Genomic DNA, 13,224 nt, shown 5'->3' with positions numbered 1-13,224 from the left:
ATAAATGTGCCATTTTAATAACAGATTATACCTTTTCCAATGTCTGGCTTTTGAATATTGTATACATTTAAAAAAAAAAAAAAAAAAAAAAAAAAAAAAAGTAAATAAAGAAAACCATTGTAATAAAGGGTTAAATTAATTTGTCCATATTTTCTATTGCCAATATTCGGACAGGGTAAAAACTCACTCGAGCGCCATCAGAATGCAACAAAGGCGCCACGTTTAAGAGCAGATGTGAGCCGTTACTGGAGCTCTGAAGCCAACATGTTTAAACAGCCCTCTTTTGTAAACGCAGGTCTTTAAAATGGTGGCCTGAAACGACCCTGCACGCGACCGCGGATGTGGTGGTTATTTTTAAACAGGCAGAAGAGACAGCCCGGGGTCCTTCGCGACAAGAGCAACTACGAGAAGGTCACAATGGTTCAGAAAATATTAAATAAAATCATCGGAGCGAAGTACATAGGTATTGCGAGGACGTGGTAAGTTAAGAGGTGGAGCGGGTTTACGGGGGGTTGGTCCTGCTTTTTTTTCTTTTTCCTTCGTGTGTCCTGCGTCACCCCTTTTAGCCTAGCTGGCTAGCTGTTTGTTACCATAGAGATGCTTTTTTTTTTTTTTTTTTTAAATGGCGAACTAAATGGCTGAGTGTTACAGCTGGGTTGGTTTACAGCTCAGTTAGTGATATGGGAGTCAAGGTTTATGTCTGTTATGCTATGATACATCCAGATCCTCCCAGTAAGAACAGAACCGCTCATATTGGCCTGATGGAAAATAGAGTACATGATTATTATTATATTTTGTTATTTTTGCATCAAATGTAAGGATTTCCCAGTTTTTCATACTCTTAATTAAACCGGCATGTTTACAGTTACTGCTCGTTAACCATTTACAACATTAATATTATCCAGTTTGGATAACTAATAACAGGAAAGCCTCACTCATTGTTTAGTAAAACTAGAGTCAAACTGATGTTTGTGTACCTGTATTAGAGGTAAAAGGCTGATTATAGGCCATTAAGAGATTGTTTTCCAAAATATTGTTAGAAATGGTGTAACACAAGGTTTGGCCAGCAGGGCGGCGCCGCCTCCGTTGTTTCCAGCATGCTTAGAGCTGCCTGCAGCACCTGCAGCAGAATGGCATTAGTAAGCTGCCTCCCCCCATCATTTTGCCCTTTTGATATAATCTTAGTATATTGTATTTTTATTCATATATAAAACTTGGGGATGTTTTACTCCCTAACAAACTGTATCACTCCAAATCATTAAAACCTCTTTTTTTCTGTTAGTAAATTATTCCCTTTTATTCAGACAGGAGTTCCTCTAATTAACTAAACGGCTCTATTTACGGAAAAAAAAGATTCAACAAATCCCTTCAGACCTTGAAACAAACAAAAGGAAGCATTTCTATGGTAAAAGAAACCCCTCCTTTTGGTTCAACCTGCTGATGTCATGAGTGGCATCATCAGCACTTTAAAATAAGGAAATGCTAGGTGGGCCTTTCCCCACACCTGACCTACATGAAGACTGAAAAGAAAGAACAAAGTAAGTATGAACAAATAACTTAACCTGTAACATAATAAAATATAAAGAAACATGTAACCGAGTATTTGCCTTAATTTGCAGAATGTGTGTTTTACCGGCAACAGAATGCTTACACGAACAAACCCAGGATAGTTAGTGCAGCAATGTTACTTTGACAAATAGCAAATAAATACAGAGACAGAATAATGTGCAAAAAAAAGTCAGCACAACTGGGACAATTGCTCATCCACTTTGTCACACTGTGCATATCTTTTTGCAAGAAAATTTATTTGTATGGTCATCCAAATAAAAAATAAATAAAAAATGATATATATATAATAGTATCTATAAAAACAGCATCCAGTACAAAATAAATAACAGACTATTACTACTATGTCGTATGATGACTGAGGGGTGTAATCTAAGCTGGCATTGAGGGTGTGGTTACATTTCTGTCTTATTCAGGAGTCTTGTTTTCTTCCTTCCAGGGTCCCAAACATGGTTGCCTGGGGAACAGTGGGCGGCGTGGCACTCATTCACTTCACAGATTGGCGATTAATCCTAGACTATGTGCCGTACATTAGAGGGAAGTTCAAGACGGACGAGTAAACTCTTAACACGTGAGTGTGTTACAGGTGTATAAAGGCTGTGCAGATCACTCCGCTCTTCTTTTCCTGTTCACTGAAGTAATGTGCAAGAATAAAGGCTCCATGCTTCTGTATGATTAATGTTTGAAAATGATTTAGTTTTTCTTTTTTTATTATTATGAATAATGTGGCATTCCATTCTGTCATTTTTGTACATGTGTTACTTGTTAAAGCAGACCCTATTTAATAGTTGCAGACCTCTGGAACCGTCGCCCTATCCCAACCTCTTTATCATGTCAGAAATCACTCACTTGTTGCATCAGGCAGAAGGTTTCCTAAGAGAGAAACAGAAGTTAGCCATTCAGCCTGACGTGTTCATGTACACTTTGCTAATAAACGGGCCGTGTGTCTGCCTGCAGGACCACAACGTTGGGATGGGCACTTGGGTGGATTGCTTTCACACCTTGAGCTTTTGTGGGATGCCCTGTCTCAACAGTCAGTCACTGAGGGCTTGTTAGGAGTTTGGACTTCAAGATGCACTCTCTTTATAAACTGCTGTTTTTGATTAAGTGTTATTAAATGTGAATAAATGTAATTTACTCCCAGTATGTCTCCTTGTTCTCTAAATGTACAACTATTAAAATGCTTTGTTTAAACTTGTATGGTGAGAAATTTTCGTTTATTTACTTGCATTAAAATTAACTGGATGTTTTTATTTATTTATTTTATTTCATTTAGTAGTTGTCACAGCATGCTTTTCTCGTGCTGTAAAAATAATTTAAAATTACATATTAATTCAGCGTAACGAGCCCAGCAGCTCAACCAGAAGAGGCCAGTTTGAGCCAGACATTATGCTCTTTTTATCAGGCAGACTGCGAAATTTGCGTGGATAATGTCTTTCATTTCTAACATCGAAGGGGGAGGGGACTGAAAGAAGAGAGGGGAGAAGGGATTTAACATAGCGAGAGGGAGAAAACCAGATAGTGTCTTCAAGATGGATAAAAACGAGTAAGTACACGTAAAGGACAATAAAACCGCGAGCTGTGGGTGTAATTATGACTAGCGTTTGATGCGTTATTCGGAATATGTTCGGAAACTATGTTTGTCATCGATCAGACAAATCCAACCGTCTAGTCTCCTCGCATTCTGCAAACATCCATGCATCGGCTTGAAGCCAGGCTGTCCGCGTCCCTGGAGCCTCGCAGCATGCTTTAATATCCCCGAGATTCACAGATAATACGGTTTAAGCACGGAGGCAGGACTGCGTCGACACGGTGCTGTTTCGGCGCAGATTTTTAGCCGTGCAAAGTAGAAATAATGTTTCTTTTTCCTGCATTGTTCTTATAGAAACTAAGCGTGACGTGTAGTTGAAATGCTGTGCGGTACATCGGTGACATCTACTTTGTTCATTGATAAAAGCCGGCTCCGAGCCTGAATGACAACGGTCGGCATTGTCGTGGTGAAACGGCTCTCCAGTTTCACGCAGTTCACACAGAAACCTGCGCATTTCGGTGAAGAAACCACAAATAAATGTGTTTATTTTGCGTATTTTGCTGGATTTAATTATTTAGCGCCGGTCGTGGTTGTTGTCAGCGCCGCTTCGTGCTTATTGTTTACGGTCTATTTGTAGCTGCAGCCTAATTTATGTTTCCCATAGATTAACGTTGCTCTGGTGTTATGACACTGACGTCAAGCTACGGGGAAGTAGAACGCACAACTTCCTGTAAGATCTGTCAAAATAAAAGCGAATACAGGGTCGCTTCAGTTCAAGAATTTGTAGGATTTAGCTGCATAACCCAAACTCTGGTATAACTAAGCACAGCAAGGGGGAGGCAGTCATACTATACTCAATCATAATATTATAATTATATATTTAATCACATAACTGCATTCACATATTTGATAAAACATTGTTTTAATTCAACATGAACAATCACTCAAAAACTGAAAAACGCTAAGTAGATCTCAATTTATTTATTTATTATTAAACCTTACATTTCAAAGTCAAGAATTTAACTACTCAAATGCATTCAGATAACTATTTTTCAGTATTAGCTGTTTTTAATAGAATCAATAGAATATCTTTATTTGTCATTGTCCGGGTGTACGAGAATGTTTGGATCATCTCCCTGAGTAATGCATGCAATTAAGACACATCAATTTCTATAAAGTCTTGATTTATAAAACTAAAAAAAAATGAATGTGAATATTTAAATTAGAGGAAAAAGAACAAGAATAAATTAAAACACATGAACGTATCCGTTTTACGGTCTTTGGTGATATCACACACAAGCTTTGGGTTTAAACGTGTGTAAGTTTGTTCTGTTTATATTCAAATATGAATATGAAAATATTCATGTAATAAATAGTTTGAAAAGACTCATTACTCAACTGTTACTCAAATATTTAAGAAAATCTTTAATATTAAGTGGTTTGTCACCCAAGTTTCAGATTTTAACATTAAAAATTTGAGAGACAACTGAGTATAAAACATTAGGAAAATTAATGTGAATGTGAGAGCCCAAACTTAATACCAGTTCAGATAATTGAACTTCATATGTTCAGCTAAGAGATTACAGACAGGCAAAATACAACCTGAAGGCAACTCACTTTGCTATTTAAATGAAATCAATGGTGCCAGCTTTTTAGCCTGTACAACAAATCCAAGCATAAACAACTTATCTGAAACCATATCATGAACCATTATGAATAATAACCATAAACACACAGAACACTCGTTTGTAAATAAGCCTGTGAGTTAAAGACAGCCTGGTGAGCTGATGATGACTTCCATTGAAACAGGTATGGTGGTAATCCAGTGTCCTCCTCAGTCATGCCACCACAGTTGATGCAGATGCTCTAAGTTACTATTGAACAAGTATTTAACACAGGCTGGTTGTTACTACAATAAACTGAAATTGTTTAATATTTTCATTACCAAATCATAAGACTTAATTTACTTACAGCAGTAAAATTATTACCTTTTTGGATGGAAGGTTACTATAAGGTTATTATAGTTAATGAAATCTAACTAAAATAACAAAAAAAAAACCCTCTGGCAGCTAACTTTACTAGAAATAAATGTGTAAAACTAAATACAAATAAAAAATGAGTATAATAACTCTTGCGTGTACTGCCATGTAACTACGTTACAATGCATGTTTTAACACTGACCTCTTCAGGGGTCAGTATAGAGCACGGTTACTTACTTAACATGGATCTCACTTTGATCTTAAGTGGGCCGGACCGGTGAAACTGCCCTTTTCGTCAGTGTAAATAAATGTAACTACTTATTGGAGAAATATGATAATGTAAGAAAAAGAAACGTCTCAGTTTTTCCACGTGTTACTTTGTTAAACGTGTTAATCTTTTAGCGTGACTGTGTAAAATTAATGTGTAAAATTACAGGCAGCTCATTAGCCAGAATGTCCTGCAATAACAAAACAGAAAGTTACTATAATTCACAGAAAATGTCCTTTCTTTGGACTGATTGTTAAAAAAAGGAAATTTTATGTTTTCAATTGTTTATCTATCACTTAATTGCTTGTAGTATGTATGGCCTCAAGGAGTGCTTCATCAGCAAAAAAGAAAATCTGCAAAACTTGCATAAAAAAAACTTTCAAAAGTCCAAAGATTTATGTCTTCCTGCACATTTTCCAAAGCCGTCAAGTGGGCCGGATTGGAGTCTTTGCTGGGCTGAATCTGGCCCCCGGGCCTTACATTTGACACTCCAGGTTTAGGAGGATTATTTTCCCCTTTTTAAACATCAGTAATATCTTCCTTTCCCCCGGTCGCTTGCTCTACTTTACCCAAGAATCAGCTCACGCTTCGATAAGGACGTGCTTTTCTACCGAAATCCGAACGCACTAGCTTCCTGTTTGTGTCGCGACGCTTTGACGTATCTGTCCTGTTTTCCTTGCGGATGTAGCCCTCGTGCCCCGGAGAGACAGTCAGGTAGTGATGTGGCTGAGGTCCGCGGCGGAGCGATCTGTGCGACGACAAAGAGCCGAGATGTTCGCGCAGAGATCTACTCCAGAGGACGCGCGTAGCAACATGGTCGAAACAAAAGCGTGAGGCGCCATAGGCCTGCCGTCCCAACAACATTATATACAAATATACATCGGCACATTTCCTAAAAGCCACTGTGGTCATCTGGAGTAAGTTTGAGTGGATTTAGAGATTACTCGCGTGGGAAATGGAGAAGAAAAGGTGGGATTGCACTGCTCTCCCCAAAGGCTGGAAAATGGAAGAAGTGACCAGAAAGTCCGGTTTGTCAGCTGGAAAGAGCGATGTCTATTATTTTAGGTACTGCACGAGCTAAGGGCTTGTAACAAAAACAAAACTTAGAAGTTGCACGAGACACCGAGTGTGCGGACGGAAGCGGGGCAGGAGTGTGTTCGGTGTCGATGTAAAGTTTGGGAATGGGAGGGAAGGAGGGGGGCTCTGTTTGCTGCACGACAACAACAAGGCCAGCCGGGCCAAGTCCTCAACAACTGTTGGGACTGCAAGGAGTGTGTGCAGGCTAGCAGCAGCTCCTCATACCCGCCAAGGTGTTGAGATAAATAAAGCTCCGTGTAATCTCCGCTAATGACCTTTTATTTCCCAGTGAAGTGAATCAACAAACCTCAGATTTGTTCTCATTTAGCAGAGGAGAAGAGCAAGATGAGGAACAGAGGCAAGAGAGGGGGGAGGCGGGTCGGTTGTATAGTTTGTGGTAGGCTAAATGTACAATCCTACTGGTGTTCACTGTGGTGTGTGATGTTAGATGCATTTGCATGAGTTACTCTAGCACGTATCCACCCACAGTTGTTCCTTTGTTTGGTCATCTCTCAGGCTCAAGATGATGCTGCTGCTCCCAGCAGCGGAGCTCTAATGTTTCCACCCTGAAACATTTGACTAGTTTTAGTTTTGCCATGTTCACATTGTGATCACTGATGGAGGAGGGTGGGGTGTAGTTACACATGTTCGGTATATATTTTCATATGTGCCCATTTTTCCTGAGACGTGTGCAGCTTGTTGGTAGGTGACAGAGCCAAGGTGGAGTCTGCATCCATTTCACAAAGTGCTCATCCGCTCATTTGGATGTCTCCTGCTTCTCTTTGTTGCTGTTGACTTGTTGCATGTTGTCGTCTGTGTGTTACACTTTTCTGTGTCGTCTCTGTGTGTTTTTTGTCTTTCGTGTTTTCAGTCTTGGTGTGACCTTCGTTTTTGCTGAGAGGCAGTGTTAACGTGGTGTTTTTTTTTCTTCCCCCGCCTCATCTCTGCGTCTTCCTCGTTAGTCCATCTGGGAAGAAGTTTCGGAGCAAGCCTCAGCTGGCCCGTTACCTTGGTAACCAGATGGACCTCAGCTCTTTTGATTTCCGCACGGGGAAGATGCTGATGAGCAAGCTGAACAAGAATCGCCAGAGACTGCGATACGATAACAACAGCCAGAACAAGGTGACACAGTTGGCCTCGTGAAAATCAGTCGCTTGACCTCAGTGCTAAAGCGGGCTCTAGAATTGTGTTCTATTTACTGTCTGCCCTTTTATCTACATGCCAGAATCCCGAGTGTGAAGTCTGTGATCTAAGTGGAGGAAGGACGCATGCAGCCACTGCTTTGTAAAATTAATCTCTTTTGCGGATTATATGGTGCTCGTCTCGATAAACAGATTGGATCAGTAGCTCTAAGGAGTGTACAAGCAAGATTAACAGTGTAGCTGTGTAGACTGAGCTTAAAGTAAGACTCAGAGATGTTTCTGTTAACCTGCATCGATCACTGTGGTAACAGGTTAGCTGTGCGGCCCACACTTTCTGTGGGTCGCCATCTCCAGATAAGGTGATGGCGAGGAGTTTCTCGAAATATTCTCCTGACAGTTCGGTCTGGAGTGACGCAGAACGAATGCATTATGATCAAACCTGCGGAAAAGTCACATTTTAGTAATGTACCCAACAAAACTGTGCAGTTAGAGTGGACAAACTGTTCAATGACGGTGAGATTACATGATTACATTTTTATGATCTGAGCTAGAGTCTGACGTCCACTGCTCGCAACACAGATCAGGAAACTGATTAGTGCTTCTTTGGTGGATACAACATGTAAGATTAAATCAGAAATGAGGGATGTGGTGAGCGCAGATACAGATCGGAGAGAATGAGATGAAACAGTTTGTGAAATAAGTCAGGAAAAAGTCAGCGACCGTTTGCCATCACCAAGCAGTGGCTGACCGGACTCTGAGCCTATGAAGCAGAGGCTTTAGCTCTCTCTAGTTGAATGAGACGGATCCTGTTTCTCTTGTCCTTCTCATCCTCTCTTGATATTTTCGTTAAGGGTAAACCTGACCTGAACACATCACTCCCAGTCAGACAGACGGCCTCCATCTTTAAGCAGCCCGTTACCAAGGTTACCAACCATCCCAACAACAAAGTGAAGACGGACCCTCAGAAAGCCGTTGACCAGCCCAGACAGGTGAATAAACTGTTACTGTGACAATAAGCCAGAGAAATCAGGAGGCCTGTAATCTGACACTGTAATTTAAAGGATCAGATAATGAAGAGTGTGTGTAGCTAGGAAACTGGACAGACCAGTATTGCTCGAATGCTGGTGGATGGGGGGGGGGTTACTGCATTTGTAGGAACAATGTATTTCTGTTGAGAACTGCCTGCAGCTGAAACATTCTTCCTTATTTTGTTCACAGTTATTTTGGGAGAAGAAACTCAGTGGTCTGAATGCTTATGACATTGCAGAGGAGCTGGTGAAAACAATGGAACTGCCTAAAGGCCTGCAAGGTAAAACTTCATCAGCCTCACCAAGCACTTTATGTCCTAAAATGACATTTTGGTATTTTCTCTAAGAGCAGTTTTCGACTGAGCTCAGTAACTGCTAAACTTTGATAAAATATAAATAAACATGGGTGTAGTTAACAGTTTCTGGAAAGTGTCTGGTAACCACATGCTGGTCCCACAGGTGTCGGTCCAGGTTGCACAGATAAAACTCTCCTGTCGGCGATTGCCAGCGCTCTGCACACGAGCGCTGCTCCAATCACCGGGCAGCTGTCCGCCGCTGTGGAGAAGAACCCGGGAGTCTGGCTCAACACTGCGCAGCCGCTGTGCAAGGCCTTCATAGTCACTGATGAAGACATCCGGTGGGTTTCTTAAAACAGTCTACATGTGTTTTGGGTTTTCAGAAAAAAAAAATCTACTCATGTTTACCTGAGCCTGTCATTTTCAGTTCCAGGAAGTAAGACCTCCAGTAGTGGGAATAATTCAATTCAGTTCAATTTTATTTATACAGCACCAAATGACAACAACAGTCGCCTCAAAGCACTTTGTATTGTAAGGTACACCCTACAATAATATATACAGAGAAAACCCAACAATCATATGACCCCCTATGAGCAAGCACTTTGGTAACAGTGGGAAGGAAAAACTCCCTTTTAACAGGAAGAAACCTCCGGCAGAAAAAGGCTCAGGGAGGGGCGGCCATCTGCTGCGACCGGTTGGGATGAGAGAAGGAAGACGGGATTAAAAAACATGCTGTGGAAGAGAGACGGAGATTAATAAAAAGTATGATTCAGTGCAGAGAGGTCTATTAACACATAGTGAGTGAAGAAGAAACACTAATGCATCATGGGAATCCCCCAGCAGCCTACGCCTACAGCAACATAACTAAGGGAGGATTCAGTGTCACCTGATCCAGCCCTAACTATATGCGTTAGCAAAAAGGAAAGTTTGAAGCCTGTCTGTTTCCTGAATCCAAACTGGAAGCTGGTTCCATAGAAGAGGGAACTGAAAACTGAAGGCTCTGTTTCCCATTGTACTTTTAAATACTCTAGGAACAACAAGTAAGCCTGCAGTGCGAGAGCGAAGTGCTAATGCTGTGATATGGTACTATAAGGTCATTAAGATAAAGAGAGATGCAACAGGTATCGATTCTTTCTATCCCAAATTTAAATGCATTAGAAAAATGGGGCTATTTGCCAAATTCAAAGTAAGCTTGCCTTTTTTCTGTTATCTCTGATTAGCCCAATTCCAGTATTCTTCTGGTCAGTGTTCCTCAACCCATAGCAAGTGACCAGTGATCTCTGTAAAGACACCATCTGCTCTTTCTTGGTTTAATGGCTGTTATGGCCAGATGTAACTGCCAACTGTAACAGCTTCCTGTTGTGTTTACGTGTAGGAAGCAGGAGGAGCTGGTGTACAGCGTGAGGAAGCGGCTGGAAGAGGCACTCATGGCCGATATGTTGGCCCACGTCGAGGAGGCTGCCAATGAAGGAGAGGCTTTAAAGGAAGAGGGCAATGGCAGTGAAGACATGGAGAGTGTATAGCACAGGTTGGTGGAAACACTAAAGTGACAGTTTACTCAAAGATTAGATTTATGTGTTTAAACTCTGTATCACTGTTTATCTGTCCAGGCTTATTTTGTCCAATTGTGTGAATATTGGTTGTAGATACATCACACTTCTCTTTTATAATAAAGGTAGATAACACTAATCCACAATCCTCATCAAGAGCAAGGGGCTTATGGCCCATTTATGCTCACTGCATTGTTTGCGAGATGTGCCGATGGTGACATCATCACAAAGCTACATTCATTTATTCTCGCCACTACGCCGCTTTTGTCGATTTACGGTCTTCTCCAGCACTGCAGAAATCTCCCTCCATGTGCCATCTGCGATCCCCGTGTTCCTGCATGCACGTGTCACATAAATGCCTGTGCAGATGGACCTGTTCACACAGTCCTGCTTCAACTCATCCATTTTTAAAGTAACTGTGAGGCCCTAGGCGAACCAGTGAGGTTAAAAATCGAGAGGGGGGTTGACCGCCGAAACAACGCAGCCTGATAACTTTTGTCATGGCAAGAAGACTGACCTTAAATGGGCTCTCGTGATGGATGGATGGAGCTAACATCCTGCTAACTGCTTCCTAGCTGCAGTTGTAGTTCTGCAGAATGAAAGTAGTTCCTGGATGAATCCGGTCACAACAACTTTTTTGAGTTGTGGCATATGCGGTGTACTTTGTGCACCACACATTTAGTGCTAAGTAGACACAACACTGTTCAAGATGGGTAAGAGAGACGGATCCCCGGGAGGGTCACGTCAGGGCAGGTATCCGGTGTAAAAACCTGCTAAATCAAATATACGCATTAATGGGGGTGACCCCTGGATGAATAAGTGAGCGCCTGGAAAAAAGCTTGAATTCAGTTACCAGTCTTAGTTGATTTAGTGGATAATGTGAAGAATTTGTATTCATTATTGGATTAGTTCCTACAGTTTGTGTACTCTGCATGTCTGGCTGACCACAGTAAAGTGTTGAGCTCAGACCTGCAGCACACACCTGGTAGTTAACCAGATAACGGTCAGATCATGCTATCACCATAAACAAACCATTCTGGAATTCATTTGGATCAGAGACCCTCCAAAGGGTCCATGCCTGGTTGCTTTGGTTCTCACCGGAGTGTTTGCATCTTTACAAAAAAATAAAAGAGGTTTGATTTAAACGGACACAAGTGTGGAAATGCGTTAGCGCCAGCATCTCCAGAACAGGGCAGCTTGCAACAGGACATTCTAGCTCACGGTGTGTCAGCAATAAGTTGAAATCACGTCTGCTTAATATTAATTTTATGTCTTTTTAAGGTTATCGGGGGGGCTCGCCGCAACAGTCCCAGTTTCTATTTTAGCCCATTGGGAAAATTAATTACCCACCGCTGTTCTAGGTGGATGAGCAGCATTAAAGCCAGAGGTGGGAAAAACGTGTATAAATGTAATATACTGGGGTTACCTGTCTCTTTTATAGGCCTGTAAGATAAATGTGGGGGAGAAAATCCACAAAAAACGAGTGGAACAAAAGCTTTGACGCGTTGCACAGTTAGATTTTTGGTGCAAACCCAGAACCGTTTCTCAGTGATGATCCAAATCATTCCTGTTCTGTAACTTAGTGCAGTCATTACACTACACTGTATAAAATATCACCTGTGGAATAAATCAATTTGCTAATATTTTTTTCTCTTGTAGGTTTTTGCAGATGGAGTCGCTCCACGCCTACATCTACAACCATGAACAGTAGGATTCCCCATTCCAGTCCAGCTCTGAAGAACCTAAACCTAAGCCTGACTTATTCCAGTACGACCTAAAGAGCCCTTTTCCCTTCGCCCAACCCCAGAAACAAGTCTCAAATGCATCCGTTCATCAATAACTCCACTGGATGGACTCCTCGGCCGTATTTTAGAGCCCACGTGATTGTTATTGAGGAAATGAAAATAAATAAATAAATGAAATCAAATGAACTTTTGAATACTAAAATAATAACTTATCTAAATCGTGGCAAATTCAGTGTTCGGTGATAAGTGTGTTTTCTACTAAAAAGCTTTGAATGAGTATGTGTTTTTTGTGACAATCACATCAAATCTGAACATTAGAGAAAAAAACTCTATTTGTTCCGGGCAGATTGGAAGTGAATGTTTTTGTACGTTTGCCATCTCTCTTTCTTGAATTTGTATGATACACTCCTGACGCAGCACACGCACAGCTCGTCCTTACGGTTTAGTTTGTGTCCGTTGGAACGGGCAGAGTCCAGTTTTTGTTGTCATTTTGAGAAAACATCTTTTGCGCCAGCTGCATTGTGCTGAGTCCCGTTCAGTATTGACCAAAGAGGAGGCAGTCGTTCTGAAAGGCGTTTTAGGTTTTTGGCTTTGAGGTGAAAAGAGCGCACGATGGGACTGAGGGCGAGAAATGACGCGAGACCTCTTTCCGTTGTACACGTATTACTGTTTTAACTCTCATCATCGTTATAGGTGCTTACTGATGTTGTGAGACGCTGCTTATTCAAAGCTTTGTTACGATCACGGCTTCAGTTCATGTATTTTCTTTTTAAAAATAATTCTAATGTGTCAATGTTACCACACAATACGCTGCCTCCTCTGAAACACACGCACAGAATTGGGTAGAAAGCAAATTAGCTGATTTTTAGACTCACTGTCTTTTCATTGTATCACGCGAGCGGTAATATTTTGTATTTTTTAATCCCCAGTGAATAATGCGTCCCGCTGAAATCATGAAATTCCCTACAAAACATCAGCAGGCTGTTTGCTGAGATGAATTTGATTGTATTGCTTATTAAAATGAGTCAGTATGTCACAAAAT

General features: G+C 41.2%; 2 protein-coding genes across 7 annotated transcripts; both read left to right on the top strand.

Annotated features, from left to right (window-relative positions):
• The first annotated feature begins 182 nt into the window (after positions 1-182).
• Positions 183-2,764, top strand: LOC146361785 (cytochrome b-c1 complex subunit 10-like). The gene is made up of 3 exons (XM_084920882.1): positions 183-479; positions 2,006-2,137; positions 2,524-2,764. Exons 1-2 carry the CDS (start codon positions 340-342, stop codon positions 2,124-2,126), a joined length of 261 nt encoding a protein of 86 aa, XP_084777008.1. The 5' UTR covers positions 183-339; the 3' UTR covers positions 2,127-2,137; positions 2,524-2,764.
• Positions 2,765-2,923: 159 nt separating this feature from the next.
• mbd3b (methyl-CpG binding domain protein 3b) lies at positions 2,924-13,223 on the top strand. Of its 6 annotated transcripts, none has more exons than XM_084920877.1 (8): positions 2,924-3,112; positions 6,753-6,818; positions 7,384-7,543; positions 8,415-8,552; positions 8,782-8,872; positions 9,051-9,228; positions 10,263-10,415; positions 12,097-13,223. In XM_084920877.1, exons 1-7 carry the CDS (start codon positions 3,099-3,101, stop codon positions 10,408-10,410), a joined length of 795 nt encoding a protein of 264 aa, XP_084777003.1. In that variant the 5' UTR covers positions 2,924-3,098; the 3' UTR covers positions 10,411-10,415; positions 12,097-13,223. The 6 variants fall into 6 exon arrangements, with proteins under 6 accessions (XP_084777003.1, XP_084777002.1, XP_084777004.1 ...); XM_084920876.1 differs by having other exon boundaries at positions 6,750-6,818; XM_084920874.1 differs by lacking the exon at positions 2,924-3,112 and adding an exon at positions 3,137-6,409.
• Position 13,224: the final 1 nt, after the last annotated feature.

This window comes from Perissodus microlepis, chromosome 23 (genome assembly GCF_051167445.1).
Source record: "Perissodus microlepis isolate ML-2025 ecotype Zambia chromosome 23, ASM5116744v1, whole genome shotgun sequence".
NCBI classification, from domain to species: domain Eukaryota; kingdom Metazoa; phylum Chordata; class Actinopteri; order Cichliformes; family Cichlidae; genus Perissodus; species Perissodus microlepis.
This window is presented reverse-complemented; position numbering and strand designations above follow the sequence as displayed.